This window comes from Gopherus evgoodei, unplaced genomic scaffold, assembly GCF_007399415.2.
Source record: "Gopherus evgoodei ecotype Sinaloan lineage unplaced genomic scaffold, rGopEvg1_v1.p scaffold_62_arrow_ctg1, whole genome shotgun sequence".
Lineage (NCBI taxonomy): Eukaryota > Metazoa > Chordata > Testudines > Testudinidae > Gopherus > Gopherus evgoodei.
The window spans coordinates 498,448-514,614 of record NW_022060083.1 but is presented as its reverse complement, the minus strand read 5'-3'; the positions used below and the strand labels follow the sequence as shown (position 1 = coordinate 514,614).

At 42.9% G+C, this 16,167-nt stretch overlaps 1 protein-coding gene across 1 annotated transcript; it reads left to right on the top strand.

The window, feature by feature from the left end:
* Positions 1-9,637: 9,637 nt before the first annotated feature.
* On the top strand, positions 9,638-10,588 carry LOC115643555 (olfactory receptor 14A16-like). The gene has a single exon (XM_030547584.1). The coding sequence runs from the start codon at positions 9,638-9,640 to the stop codon at positions 10,586-10,588; it is 951 nt and encodes a 316-aa protein (XP_030403444.1).
* The last annotated feature ends 5,579 nt before the right edge of the window (positions 10,589-16,167 follow it).

Sequence of the window (16,167 nt, the reverse complement as noted above, 5' to 3'; positions counted from 1 at the left end):
CCAACTCCTTCCTGGTGAGGGATGTCAGAGGCTTGACGGTCTGTGACCTGGACTCACTTTAAATCAGGAATGAGCACAGAGTACAACTTAAATATTAGTAAATAGTAAAGATGGCCGGTGACCAGCTTGGCTTATGAGTGAAATCCTTGCTGACCTTTAACACAAAAATTCAGCTTACAGGAATTGGAAGATTGGACAAATGACCAGAGAGGAGTATAAAACTATTGCTCAGGAATGCAGGAGTGAAATCAGGGAGGCCAAATCACACTTGGAGTTGCAGTTAGCAAGGAATGCTAAGAGTAACAAGAAGGGTTTCTACAGGTATGTTAACAACAAGAACAAAGTCAAGGAAAGAGTGAGCCCTGTGGAAGCTGAGAAAGCAGATAGCGTTTAAGTGCAGCCATTTAACAGCAGAGACAGAGCAGCTGTTGAGCTAAGTCTTAGCCTAATATCGAGAGACCTGGAGAAGCAGGGCCCATGTCAGAAGCGAGTGAAAGACAGCAGAATAGTCAGAGTGACTTAGCCTTGAGATAACAATGTTTAGAGAAGAGAAAGTGAGAAAATACTGGAATAGATAGCACATAGCCTAAATAAATTGCAGATGTTTTAATTAATGCATGTCACAAGGAGTATAAACTTGTGTGATTTTGTTTGTACTTTGGAGAAACTGAGGCACAGATGCTCTCTGACAGCTGTATTCTTCCCTTGAAATTGCTTGAATAAAGCTGTCTCTGATTTTGTTGCTTCCAACCTGAAAGTGGATATTGTTTCTTCCACAGGCCCTTACTGAAAGAGGGAGGCAACCTAGTGACAGAGGATGTGGAAAAAGCTTATGTACTCAATGCTTTTTTTGCCTCTGTCTTCAAGAACAAGGTCAGCTCCCAGACTGCTGCACTGGGAAGCACAGTATGGGGAGGAGGTGACCAGCCCTCTGTGGAGAAAGAAGTGGTTCAGGACTATTTAGAAAAGCTGGATAAGCACAGGCCCATGGGGCTGGATGCACTGAATCTGAGGGGCTAAAGGAGTTGGCAAATGTGATTGCAGAGTCATTGGCCATTATCTTTGAAAACTCACAGTGATTGGGCGAGGTCCTAGATGAAAGGAAAAAAGGAAATATACTGTCCATCTTTAAAAAAGGGAAGAAGGAGGATCCAGGGAACTACAGGCCAGTCAGCCTTACCTCAGTCCCTGGAAAAATCATGGAGCAGGTCCTCAAGGAATTAATTTTGAAGCACTTAGAGGAGAGGAAAGTGATGAGGAACAGTCAGCATGGATTCATCAAGGGCAAGTCATTCCTGACTTACCTAACTGCCTTCTATTATGAGATTACTGGCTCTGAGGATGAGGGGAAAGCAGTGGACATATTATTCCTTGACTTGAGCAAAGTTTTTGATATGGTCTCCCACAGTATTCTTGCCAGCAAGTTAAAGAAGTATGGTCTGGATGAATGGACTGTAAGGTGAATAGAAAGCTGGCTAGATCATCAAGCTCAATGGGTAGTGATAAATGGCTCCATGTCTAGTTGGCAGCTGGTATTAAGCGGAGTGCCCCAACGGTCGGTCCTGGGGCCAGTTTTGTTCAATATCTTCATTAATGATCTGGAGGATGGCGTGGATTGCACCCTCAGCAAGTTTGCAGATGACACTAAACTGGGAGTAGTGGTAGATACTCTGAAGGGTAAGGATAGAATACAGAGGGACCTAGAAAAATTGGTCTAAAAGAAATCTGATGAGTTTCAACAAGGACAAGTACTGAGTCCTGCTCTTAGGATGGAAGAATCCCATGCAGTGCTGCAGACTAGGGACCGAGTGGCTAGGTAGAAGTTCTGCAGAAAATGAACTAGGGGTTACAATGAACAAGAAGCTGGATATGATTTGACAGTGTGAGTTGTTGCCAAGAAGGCTAACTGCATTAGCTGTCGAATAGAGGAGCATTGTCGGCAGATCAAGGGACATCATCATTCCCCTCTATTCGGCATTGGTGAGGCATCATCCGGAGTACTGTGTCCAGTTTTGGGCCCCACACTACAAGAAAGATATGGAAAAATTGGAAAGAGTCCAGCAGAGGGCAACAAAAATGGTTAGGGGGCTGCAGCACATGACTTATGAGGAGAAGTTGAGGGAATTGGATTATTTAGTCTGCAGAAGAGACGAATGAGGGGGGATTTGATAGCTGCTTTCAATTTCCTGAAATGGGGTTCCAAAGAGGATGGATCTAGACTGTTCTCAGTGGTACCAGATAACAGAACAAGGAGAAATGGTCTCTAGTTGCAGTGGGGAAGATTTAGGTTGGATATTAGGGGAAAGAAATCACTAGGAGGGTGGTGAAGCACTGGAATGGGTTATCTAGGGAGGTGGTGGAATCTCCTTCCTTAGAGGTTTTTAAGGTCAGGCTTGACAAAGCCCTGGCTGGGATGATTTAGTTGGGGATTATTCCTGATTTGAACAGGGGGTTGGACTAGATGACCTCCTGTGGTCCCTTCCAATCCTAATATTCTATGATTAACCAGACAGGGAACATACACTGAGAATGGAAAGGAAACAGTTATATGTCCTCTTTGCACCCTTGGGATTTGAACTCAAGAATTCCTGGCTCTGCCCTCAGACCACTAAGCCCTGATTTCATCTGGTCTTTGCTCTTGATGTAGTTTGGTGAAAATGCATAAATGCTCTTGAGCAGCAGAGCAGATGTTTGCTTCTCGGCCTCCACTTCTGAGCTGTGCAGGGCTCCAGGGAGTGAGCCTCTGAAAGGCCTTAGGGAACAGACTTGGATAAATCATGTTCCCACAGCACCAATCTGTTCGTGTCTGTGAAGCCAAAAGTCAGCTACACATAGTTCATCTGAAGAAAGCAACAGAACTAAGTGTACGTTCATCCTCTGTAAAGGATGTAAGGGCTCTAAGATAGCTGTGCCTTTGGCATGTAGATTCTATGGACAAAGATGTGATAGATCAGATAGATATACAGCATCATCCATCCATCCATCTATCTAAGTAAACAGGTAAATTTCTATGGATAGTTTAGATAAGAAGTTGATCTAATAAAAGATATTACCTCGCCCACCTTCTCTCAAAATAATATCCTGGCACTGACTCGACTGTGACTACACTACATACAAGTTAGATCATACCTATAAGCATCTTGGAGTTGGAAGAAGAAAGTGCACAGTAAGTGTCCACCTCTTTTTTAATATCTGTGGTTCTGAAAAGAGCAAATTTAGTAGCAAAAATCTGAATAACAAGTAAACGCTCTTCCCCAATGTTCTTGCCCATATATGCCGGCTTCTTGAATGATTCCTCAAGTGACAGTGAAGTGAATTTTTTTTTGTTTGTTTCGGATAAGGACAGGCCTGTGACCCAGTTGGTAGGGTGCATGGCTAGGAGAGAAGAGATTTAGGGCATGTTAACGCAGCAGCTGGGAGGTCTAATGCCTAAAAATAGGTCTGTTTTTGGGCCACACTGCTATTTTTAGGCACTAACTTCAGCAGAGCTAGCATAGGTCCATTTGTTAGAGCTGGGAATCACACCCCCCAGCTGCAATGTAGATGTAGTCTAAGGGAGAGGAGACATTCAAATTGTCGGTGGGAGTTGAGTGCCAAACCCTCATTTATACATATGGCAATCTCCCACTTCATGACTGTAAAATGCACATTGAGTGGCTTGGAGGAGTTTGTGAAATGACACTCTCTGCTTTCAAATGCAAACCAGGAGTGAGTGCTTTGAAGTCAGATAAAGCCAACAAAAACGGAACAATTATGTGATTATAGAAAAATTAAAGGCAATCTCCATTTAATTCACTAATAAGGAACTAGTCCCAACACAGAGAGATGTTTTTAGTCAGAAAGGATCTCTGTAGCCCTGGTGCTATAAGACTTCCATTTCTCAGACATCCACAGTTGATGTGCCCTGTAGCCCAATCAGAGACACCTCATCTACCTAGGTAATACTGAGGTGTCTCTGCTGCCATTCTTGGGTGGGACTCCATGCCACTGCTCCTGCCTTTCTAGGATAGGAAAAAGGCCTCTTTCCACCAGTACCCCAAATGTGGTGTGGGGGCACTGGATTGCTTTGCTTTGGGTTGGTCTGCACAGGGACATCCAGGAAAATTAACCCAAATTGACTAAAGGCGGGAATTTGATGTGAACTTACTATACCACATTAAATTCCTGTGCAAATATCCTCATTCACAATTGAGGAGCCTTAATTCAGTTTATTTTAATTGACTTCCAATGTGACTTAAGAGACGCTGAATTGGGATGCTTTAATTCTGAATAACAGTGTCTACACACAGATTTAGTGCAGTTTAACGAATCCACTTCAAACTGATGTTAGTTAATTTGGATTAATTTTCCTGGATGTCTAAGTGTAGACAAGCCCTTAAAATCAGCACTAACCAAAGTGTTTCTGTAGCTTTCTGGAAAGAAAATGATCATTCAGTATTCAGCACTCCAGATAGGCAGTAAGAAAAATTCTGCTTTCACTGCTTCCTATTCCAAGCAAACAATCGGAAAAGACAGGTTATGAAGTTCTGTACTTCCAAATATTGCCCTGCAAAATCAACAACAATTCAAATTCCGGAGCATTTCATAGTCCAGTCATTCATCAGTCTCCCTTGTCAGTTTCAGAAAGAACAAGCTCAATTTAGGACAAAGTGACTTATAATGTCACTCAAGTAAGATGCTGACATCTAAAAGTTACTCTGTCTATTCTCTGCAGACTGCAGGGGCTTTCCAATAATAGCTTTGGAATCTGTGTATCTGAAAGGATTCTTAGCTTGATATTAAGGGGCAAAGAAGATGTTATTCCAGGTAAGCTGATAATACCCACGGAGTGTGGGATAGCTGGAGCATAACTGGCTGGAGATGTAGAACAGGATCCTTCAATTGTGTAGTCTAGATTAATTTGTTTCTATTTAAGTCAATGGGAGTTTTGTCATTGACTTGTCAGAGGCCAAAATTTCATCCCTGGACTCTACACGACTTGGTAGCCACTCATGTGTCCTTTATTATCCTCTTAAGATATGGGGATGCCTTTCTGTTCCCTAAGACTAATTCTGACTCTCATTAGGGTTGTTAGTCCTCTACTCCTGATGAACAAGGTCATAGAAATACTTACAAATTCCAGCCTCGCTTTGTCCCTCAATATTCTTTTTATATCTCTTCCTTTCAAGCTCAAACTCTCACTCACATTCTATTTCCTTTTATTTTCTCTATCTGTCTCCTTTCTAGGTGACTTCTGCCTCCGTCCTCCTCAAAACCGGTTCTTATCTCATTTCAACTGTCTCATTTACCATTACGTTTTTCAGAAACAATGTGGATATTTAAACAAGACTCTTCTTTGGGAGGGAAAAGGTTTGTGTGGATCTGTTTTATCTAAGAATGTTCCATAATATATTGAATAATTCTGTGAAGGACCAACTCATATTCTTTGTGAAAACCAGTTCAAACTAAACCCAGGTCAAACCAATTTCAGTTAACACAGTTACAGTCCTACTGAGCCGTCATTTCACCAGTTTTCACAGTTCCTCGTCTGTTTTGTCCCTCAGGTTTCAAGTCAAAAGCCAGCAATTTTTAACAGATGTCACTTAGGTTTCACTGAGAGCAAAGAGTAAAGGGAGTAGGATAGCAGATATGTGACAGGACAAAATGGGAAGACAACAGATAATGCTGTTGGAACGGAAGGCAGACTTTGTGTCAGCTCTTGTTACTTTTATCATAATTATTATACTTCATATGTTTTTTTCTATCTCTGATCCATGCTTTTGTTACCACAGAACTAGACCACTGCAATTCACTCTACATGGAGCTCAACTTCAAATCATTCAGAGGCAAAAACTGGTGCAGAATATAGTGGCTAACTTAGTGAACAGTGCATCTGGCTAGGAGCATATAGCACCAGTGCAATGAAATTGGCACTGGCTGCCTGCCATTCTCCGGATGGAGTTTACACCTGACCCATAAATTGCTGGGTCTGACTTATCTGAGAGATTGTCTTTCTCCTTGAGCCATGCTGCCAACACTTTAGTCAGCAGCAGAGCTGCCCAAATAAGTCATTTTTCAGTTTGCTGGCTGAACCAAAAATCCAAAAAAATCCTTTCAAGTTGACCTGAAATAGATTTTTTTAAATTATTTTTGATACAACACAAAAGTAATAAACAAAAAAAAAAAAGAAAAACACACAATATTTTGGGAACAATGTGTTTTGTTCAAACTAAAACAAAGTGCTCAGATGCCACAGTGATGAGTAAAGTACAAGAAAACAATGTAGACTAGAATAGAGAAACAATGTTGTGGTTTCTGAGTACTTTTAAACATATTTTTAAATAAAATTGAAGTAAAATTTGAAAGGTAAAATTATTTCAAATTGAAAAATCTAAATGTTTTGTTTCAAAAATATCATTTTGATTTTTGAGCGGGTTTTATATAATCTTTTCAGTCAAAACAATTCAGCAAATTCAACATTAATTGGGAAAATATTTCAGTTGATCCATATCTGCATTTGGTTTATCTGAAACAATTCGTCCAGCTGTAGTCAGTAGGGGCTCCTAAGCTTGCTCCCCATCAGTATAGCTGAGAGGATCTCCTCTGTGATGGCTCCTGGGGGATGGAACTTGCTCTCCCCACTTAATCTTAAACAGCCTTATCTGGCCATGCTGCAGAATGCAGATCTGTTTGACAAGGCTCCTGGGCCTGGTCTACACTGCGGGGAGGGGTGGGATCTATCTAAGTTATGCAACTTCAGCTACGTGAATAACGTACTTAGACCTACTCACCACAGTGCCTTTACTGCGGTGAGTCGACTGCTGCTGCTTCCCCATCGACTCTGCCTGCGCTTCTCACAGCGGTGGAGTACAGGAGTCGACGGGAGAGCATTCGGGGGTTGATTTATCATGTCTAGACTAGACGCGATAAATTGACCCCATTGGATCAATTGCTGCCCATTGATCTGGTGGGTAGTATAGACATACCTTTGGAGAAGTATAATGGCTTACTTCCCGTAATGAGTCATAGGTGCTAAGGCCAGAAGGGAGTATTGTGATCATCTGTTCCGACCTCTTGTATAATACAGCAAGAGAAATTCCCCAAAACAATTCAAGTTTGAAGTATGCTCTACTTTGTGGGGAGGGGGGAAATCCAGTCTTGATTTTAAAAGTAGCTAGTAATGGAGAATCCACCCCAACCTTTGGTAAATTGATCCAATGGTTAATCACTCTCACTGTTAAAAATGTACGCCTCATTTCTAGTCTGAATTTGTCTTGCTTCAACTTTCAAACATAGTATTTTGCTATACCTTTGTCTGCTATTGAAAAGTCCATTATCAAATATCGGTTCCCCATGTCTGCAATTGTGAAAAAAGGCTTATATCATTGTTGGGTATATTAACTGTAGTGTGGTATTAGAGAGACAAGGTGGGTGAGAGAGACAAGCTTTCTAGTGGCACAGAGCTCTTCCTTACCTCCGGGAAGGTACTCACAGTGTCACAGCGTGGAACAGCTAGCTTATCATAAGTAGTTAGCACATATTCTAAGGGACCTTTCAAGGTGAAGTGACCCATTAACTGCCTTGTAGTCAGGGGACAAAAAAAGGGGATTAATGGGTTATAGATTGTTGTAGCAAACCATATATCCAGTGCTTTACTAAAACCATGATTTTTAGACATATTTTCTAATCTTTTAATCATTCTTGTGGCTCTTCTTTGACACGTCTCCAATTTAACAACATCCTTCTTGAACTGTGGACATCCACTGGACACAATATTCCAGCAGCAGTCGCACCGAGTGCCAAATACAGAGGTAATACAATTTGTCTATCCCTACTCAAAATTTCCCTGTTTATGCATCTGTGGATCACATTAGTGTCACACCTGGAGCCCAAGTTCAGCTTATTAGGCACCACAGCCTCCAAATCTTTAATAGAGTCATTGCTGAAAGAGTGGAAGGGGTGAAAAAGGAGATTTCGTAGATGTCTGGCCGGCCAAGTTCCGGCTACAATGATTACGTAATGTTGCTGGGCTTTCATTGTGTTATTAATTATGCAGGGGCACCCGGAGTCTCTGCCAGGCATTTTTTTTATTATTCTAAACACAAATAAAAAGACAATAAATACAATTGCCTTAATTCAAAACAGAAGTGATGAATAATGAGACAGAAACAGAGCCAGTATCCCCTCTTGTAGCTGTGTTGGCTCGTCTGGATCAGCAGAAATATAAATAATCCATGTTAATTGAGAAAGGCCAGTGAGTACAAGCTGGTATATGTGTGGAACGGTTTCCATATGAAGGGAAACTAAAAAGATTAGGGCTGTTCAGATTAGAAAAGAGATGACTGTGAGGGGGATGTGATAGAAGTCTATAAAATCATGACTGGTGTGAAAAAAGGTGAATAGAGAAGTGCTATTTACCCTTTCGCACAACACATAAAACAGGGGTCACCTGATGAAATTATTATATAGCAGGTGTAATACAAACAAGAAGAAGTACTTTTTTACACAATGCAAAATTAATCTGTGGAACTCATTGCCATGAGATGTTTTGATGGCCAAAAGTATAAATGGGTTCAAAAAAGAACTAGGTAAGTTCATGGAGGATAAAAATCATCAAAGACTATTAGCCAGGAGGGTCAGGGGATGCAACCCTATGGCTGGGAAAACCCAAAACCTGACTGCCAGGGGTGAATCTCTCCAAAATTGCGTGTTCTGTACTTTGCACTTGAAGGTCTGATACTGCTCACTGTCAGAGACAGAATACTACACTGGATGGACCATTGGTATGATGGCAGCTTTTATGGTCTTATGAATAGAGACGGGCAGAGCTGCTGTTGGGTGCTACCTAAGGCTAGATTCTCCAAGGGACTTAAGTGCATCACTACTGCTTTAGGCACCTAACTCCCAGATATACGCACCACTAGCATTTACTGCTCAGCTACTACCTTACCCTGTAGGTGCCTAAATTCGCTCTGTACCTCCTTTCTTTTGATGTAAACATTTCTTATGTGCTATATTTCTGCCTCTGGGCATGAGCACCACAGCCTCGCTTTATGCATGTGGATAGCTAAGCCCAGAGAAATCCACAAACAAGGGGAAGATAGATGTTCCCTTGCCTTATTCAACTGCAGGGCCTGATCTGACAGGTGTGTTCAGAGGCCACTTACCAGAGTGGGCCAGCACACAAAATCACATGACATGGATGTGTAGGGGAGGAAGCAGATGTCCCCCATAATCTTTAGCCCAATTGTAAGTGTACCCACCTAGGATGTGGGACACTTCAATTAAATTCCCCACTGATGAGGAGAAAGGATTTGAAGATGGGTCCTCCACTTCCCAGGAGCATGGGACATTCTCCTGGGGTGGGGAAAGGGTTCTCTATATTAAATAATTAAAGAGTCATTGGCATCCTTGTCTCCCATACAAGAGCCCTACTGACCAGGCTATAAAGCCATTTTCTCTCTGGGGCCCAGTGACTCAAATAATAAGCATTTATCTGCACAGCCTGACAGAATGGGGTCACGGCTCATTTTAAGTAGCTCCAATATCTGTTTTTGAAGGATGATGGTAGTCTCTCTTTTTCTCCCTCCCTCCTTTTGTCACCATTTTACTGACCGTTCCTCTTGTCTTGTTCCCCAGAATGTATCTGAAGCAGGTTATGAACAATCAAACCTCCATGCCGGAGTTCCTTCTCCTGGAATTCTCTGACATTTGGGAGCTGCAGATTATACACTTCACAGCGTTTCTAGTGGTCTACCTGGCAGCCTTGATAGGGAACCTCCTTATAATCATAGTGGTAGCCTTTGACCGACAACTTCACACCCCCATGTACTTCTTCTTGGTCAACTTATCCTTCCTAGACCTGTGCTACATCTCTGTGACTGTCCCCAAATCCATGGCCAACTCTCTCATGGACAGCAGAACAATTTCTTTCTCAGGGTGTGTCACGCAACTCTTCTTGGTTGTCACCTTTGCCATTACGGAGCTAGCATTACTCACGGTGATGGCATATGATCGCTATGTTGCAATCTGCCATCCCCTCCATTATGGGATGTTAATGAACAGGGGCAGGTGTGCCCAGATGGCAGCTGGGGCCTGGCTCAGCAGCATGATGTGTGCTGTGATACATACCGGTAACACATTTAGGTTACACTTCTGCCTCTCCAACATGGTTGGCCAGTTCTTCTGTAATATCCCACAGCTATTAAAGCTCTCCTGTGGAGATACACGTGTTAATGATATAGTAATGCTTGTTCTTGGTTCTGTTTCAGCTGTTTCTTGTTTTGTATTTATATTTGTGTCTTATATTCACATCTTCTTCACGGTGATGAGAATCCCCTCCAAGCAGGGCAGGTACAAAGCCTTCTCCACCTGCCTGCCCCACTTGAATGTTTTCTGTTTGTTTCTTGGCACTTCAACATTAACGTACATGGGACCCAGATCAAAGTCTTCAAAAGTTTTGGACCTGGTAGCTGCCATTTTCTATTCCGTTGTGCCACCAACTGTGAACCCAATCATCTACAGCCTGAGAAACAATGACATAAGGGGTGCGCTTAGGAAAATGTTAATCGTTCACCAGCCTGGTCCAATAGGCATAAGATGGATTTAACATTCAGAGAACTGTGTGTTGTCTTTTCTGAAATGTACATTGTTATGGGTTTCAACATTTATATGTTAAAGTTTTAATAAAAATAAAAGGGAAAAAATGAAGTCAAATGAACCACCCATAAAAGACAATTCTGGAGCTTATAGTTATCAATGGACAATTGAATGTTCATTAGCCTAGCTAATTAATATTACGCTTGTAGTGGCCAAATTGATGTAACTTAATAGGCTCTGTGGCAAATTGCCGGTACTGTTATGCTGGGTCTCGCGCTTTCTCTTCTTTGGGGAAGGTTCAGGGCATCATTGCTTGCCTCTGAACCGGCATTTTAATTGCCCCACTAGTGTCCTTGAGGAGGGGAGTGGAGAGGGAGGGACCTGGGCCCACCCTCTGTCATAAACAGATAGTTAAGGGTTAATGTATCTTTTACCTGTAAAAGGTTAACAAACAGAGGACCAATCAGGAGACAAGATACTTTCAAATCTCGGTGGAGGGAACCCTTTGTTTGTGTTTTTGGGGTTTTACTTTGTTCTCTCTGGGTCCTGAAAGGGACTAGACGTGCAACCAGGTTTCTTGCCAATCTCCCTGCTACAGTCTCTTATATATTTAAAATAGTGAGTATTAAGTAGGAAAGGAGGTTATAATCTTTTAATTGTTTTCTGTATTTGCAAATGTGTATTTTGCTGGAAATATTTTAAATTGTATTTTTGCTGGGGGGAAGCTTCTCTCTAGTGTCTATAAGATGAAAGACCCTGTAACTTTTACCATCTAAATTACAGAGACAACTTTTACTTTTTTTCTTTCTTTTTATTAAAAGTTTTGCTTTTTAAGACCTGTTTGATTTTTTTCCCCTTGTTGAGGCTCAAGGGAATTGAGTCTGTACTTACCAGGAAATTGGTGAGGGACAGGGAGCGAGAAGGGAGGGGGGAAGGGTGGAATCCCTTTCTTTTAGATTCACGGAGCTTGAATCTATCTATCTCTCCAGGATAGCCCAGGGAGGGAAAGCCTGAAAAGGAGAGAGAAGGGGGGAAACAAACCTGATTTCTCTGTGTTGTGATTCAAGGAGTTGAATCACGGTGATCTCCTAGTGTACCCAGGATAGGAAAGATCTGGGAGGAAGAAAGGAGAAGGGGGGGAAATGGTTTATTCCCCTTTGTTGTAAGACTCAAGGAATTTGGGTCTTGGGGTTCCCAGGGAAGGTTTTTGTGGGGACCAGAGTGCCCCAAAACACTATAATTTTTTGAGTGGTGGCAGCTTATCAGATCTAAGCTGGTAATTAAGCTTAGAGGAATTCATGCTGGTACCCCATTTTTGGACTCTAAGGTTCAGATTGGGGATAGAATACCATGACACCCTCTTCTCCAGGTCCCAACGCAGGGGCCCTGAGGTTTGTGGTGAACCACTTGAACTAGCGGTTCCTTCCCCTGGGCTACTTCCCTCTCCTGCCCTTCAGCTTGTGAAGGGGCTTCTTGCCCTCCTTCTATACAAGCCAGGTGCCCCTTACCTAGGGTTTCTTTTGGATTTCTCATCCCACCAGAGCACTCCTCCAAACTTTCCTTTTGTCTTTCTTCAAAACTGTTCTCTTCTCCAACTCCTTCAAACTGCTCTCTGCTCCAACTCCCACACTGTCTGACTGAAGCAGGGGTGTTTATCACATGACTGACTGCTGGTGCTCTAATTGGCTTCAGGTGCTCTAGTTAATCTATAGCAAACTTTCCTCCCCTTGCAGGGAATAAGGCTCCCTGCTAACACTCTCCTATTTGTTTATTTTCAGAACCCATCTATGGTGCTTACCTGCCCCCTGTTACTAGAGTTCCTGAGCGACATGCAACCTCCAATGTATTGTTCTTACAGCACGCCTGTGAGAGAAGAAAGTGATATCAGCTCACGTTTACACATGCAGACCTAAGACTCAGGCACCTAACTCCCAGTGACTTACTCTAGGTCACACAGAAAGCTTATGATGGACCAAGCCCTTGAACCCAGCTCTCCTGAGTGCCCAGCACAATGCCCCAATCACTGGCCTTCCTCATCTTCTAGTAAGAGTTAAAGCCACAGCCACAGAAACACTGCCTTGCTTACTAAAATTTCAGAATGCTCTCTGTTGCACCAAAGAGACTACTTTACATTTTCTTAGTAATTAGTTGATTTTTCCCCCCTCACTAGTTTTGCCTTTCACCTCTGCAGGGAACAGCAACCAAAATGCCCTTAGAAGAAGCCACCTAAATAAATTTTCTTAGTGAAACTTCAGCCATTCATCTCCAGGAAGATGCTGCAGTAAGTTGGCCATGCTTTGTGCACAGTTAGGCTCTTCATACATTTGTGTCATAGCCAGTGGTGGATCCCTCAGCTGGTTTTGGGTCCCGATATGAAATGAATTCTGTCCCCACCTCTGAGCTGGCTCTTAGTGGCTCTTTTATGACTCAGTTTCCCCTCTCAACTTGTAGATGATGCCCGCTACCACTTACTTTTTTTGGTCACAAGAGAAGGGTGATGGGTTTATCCACATTTTCAATTTCAGAATTTATTTACAGATTTCTGCAGAACTTCAGTGAATATAGCTGTGGAAGGGTGGTGTTGGGTCTGTTTCATTCAATGTATCATCAAGACAAATGTTAGTTACATTTTAATTGTAGGGGAAAACTCTGGGTTATTAATGGTGCTAATAATGGTAGAACAGAAGAACAATGTGGAAGCAAATGTTTGTTTCAGGTCAGGGTGAAAATCACTAGGCCAGGCTCACAACTAGTGTAAATTGATGTTGCTCCAAAGACTTTGATGGTGCTATGCCAGTTAACATCAGCTGAATCGCTAGCCCTGTAGAAATGAACCGGTGTCAGTGAAGGCAGAATGGCAAATGGAATCAGACTCTGAATGCAGAAGGAATACACAAGAATAAGTGAGGGCAGAAATAGGGTATGAAATTGAATGTTTGTCAAGAGTTGTGCTGAGGAGGCTCACACCACAACAGCATCCAGACGCTGTGCTGGGATCTGCAGGGCTCAGTGGAGTGAAAACTAGTAGAATTTAGTTTTGTTAATATTTTAAGAAGCCATTTCCCTTTTTCTTCCCTTTGCAGTGGACAGCACAGGGGCTGACTTTTGTTTTTGCTGGTGGGTTCTCCCCTCTGCCGCTTCACCCCATGCCAGTGGTGGATGGGCCTTTGGGGTAGAACGGTGGATGGACCTTTGGAGAAGAGCGGCGGATGGGCCTTGGGGGGAAGATGCTGTTTGGGGGCGGGGCCAAGGTCTGGGTGCTGGGGCCCACAAAAGATTAATCCAGCCCTGCAAGTGCTGAGCACCTCCTATTATTTTTTTGGTGGGTGCCCCGGAGCACCCATGGAGTCAGTGCCTATGAAGGGCAGGACATGCCCAACCAAATTACTGTGACCAAGTTCCTTCTCCTGGGATGCTCTGACATTTGGGAACTGCAGAATCTACCCATTGTGGTGTTTCTAGTCATTTAACTGCAGCCCTGGTGGGGAATTTAGTCATCAAAGTAATAATCTTTGACCACCACCTTCACTCATCCATGTTTTTTCTTTCTAGACATCTTGTCCTTTCTAAACCTCTGCTGCATCTCTGTCCCTGTCCCCAAATCCCTGGCTAACTTCATAATCAATACCAGACCCATCCCTTCCTCTGGATGTGTTGTCCAAGTCTTTCTGGTTCCCACCTTGGCAGCTTCAGAACCTAGCTTTCTCAGAGTGATGGCATGTCAAGGTTCCTTCCCCACTCTGAACTGTAGGGTACAGATGTGGGGGACCTGCATGAGAAGCTCTAAGCTCAATTACCAGCTTAGATATGGTGTGACTGCCACCACTCGCAAGCACTACTTTCCTTCCCTGGGTAGCCTTGAGAGACTTCACCAATTTCCTGGTGAACACAGATCCAAACCCCTTGGATCTTAAAACAAGGAGAAATTAACCATCCCCCCTCCTTTCTCCCACCAACTCCTGGTGGATCCAGATCCAACCCCCTTGGATCTAAAAACAAGGCAAAATCAATCAGGTTATTTAAAAAAGGCTTTTAATTAAAGAAAAGAAAAGCAAAAGAAAATCCTCTGGGAGAGATTAGCATATCAGCTACTCTCACAGACAACAGATTCCAAACACAGAGGATGTTCCCCTGGGCAAAACCTTAGTTCCACCAAAAGATACCCAAATACCCAATTTGATTCTTCCTCTAATTGCACAAGACAAGTTACAAAGAAATAAACATAAACCTATTTATTCCTTTCTGAAACTTACTATTCTGATAAGAGGCTGGTTCCTTGATCTTTTTTTCTCCAGCTGAAACTGAAACTGACTAAACAAAGGAAACTTCCCTCCTTCCTTTTGAAACATCTTGTTCCCCCATTGGTTCCTCTGGTCAGGTGTCAGCTAGGCTAGGTGAACTTCTTAACCCTTTACAGGTAAAAGAGGCATTAACCCTTAACTATCTGTTTATGACATGGCATCTGACCATTATATTGCAATATGCCAACCTCCTCATTACAGGGTGATCATGCACAAGGATTCATGTGCCCAGATGGCTGGTGGCTCAGCAATATTTTATACTCTTTGGTATACACCAGGCCTTTACATTGTTCTTCTGCGGATCCAATATTATTGGCCAGTTCTTTTGCAATATAATAGAATCATAGAACATCTGGGCTGGATGGGACCTCAGGAATTCAACTAGTCCAATCCCCTGCTCAAAGCAGGACCAATTCCCAACTAAATCATCTCAGCCAGGGCTTTGTCAAGCCTGACCTCAAAAACCTCTAAGGAAGGAGATTCCACCACCTCCCTAGGCAACCCATTGCAGTGCTTCACCATTCCGAGTGAAAAAGTTTTTCCTAATATCCAACCTAAACCTTCCCCACTGCAACTTGAGATCATTACTCCTTGTTCTTTCATCTGCTAACACTGAGAACAGTCTAGATCCATTCTCTTTGGAACCCCTTTTCAGGTAGTTGAAAGCAGCTATCAAATCCCTCCTCATTCTTCTCTTCTGCAGACTAAACAATCCCAGTTCCCCCAGCCTCTCCTCATAAGTCATGTGCTCCAGTGCCCTAACCATTTTTGTTGCCCTCTTCTGGACTCTTTCCAATTTTTCCCCATCCTTCTTGTAGTGTAGGGCCCCTAACTGGACACAGTACTCCAGATGAGGCCTCACCAATGTTGAATAGAGGTGAATGATCACATGCCTCTATCTGGTGTCAATGCCCCTACTTAAACAGCCCAAAATGCCATTAGCCTTTCTGGCAACAAGGGCACACTGTTGACTCATACCCAGCTTCTCGTCCACTGTAACCCCTAGGTCCTTTTCTGCAGAGCTGCTTCCTAGCCATTTGTTCCCTAGTCTGTAACAGTGAATGGGATTCTTCCATCCTAAGTGCAGGACTCTGCACTTGTCCTTGTTGAACCTCATCAGGTTTCTTTTGGTCCCAGTCCTTTAATTTGTCTAAGTCCCTCTCTATCCTATCCCTACCCTCCAGCATATCTATCACTCCTCTCAGTTTAGTGTCGTCTGCAAACTTGCTGAGAGTGCAGTCCACGCCATCTTCCAGATAGTTAATGAAGATATTGAACAAAACTGGCC

Bases quoted from the DNA above. Each gene is read 5' to 3' on its own strand.
- LOC115643555 (XM_030547584.1), top strand. From the start codon at position 9,638: ATGAACAATCAAACCTCCATGCCGGAGTTCCTTCTCCTGGAATTCTCT.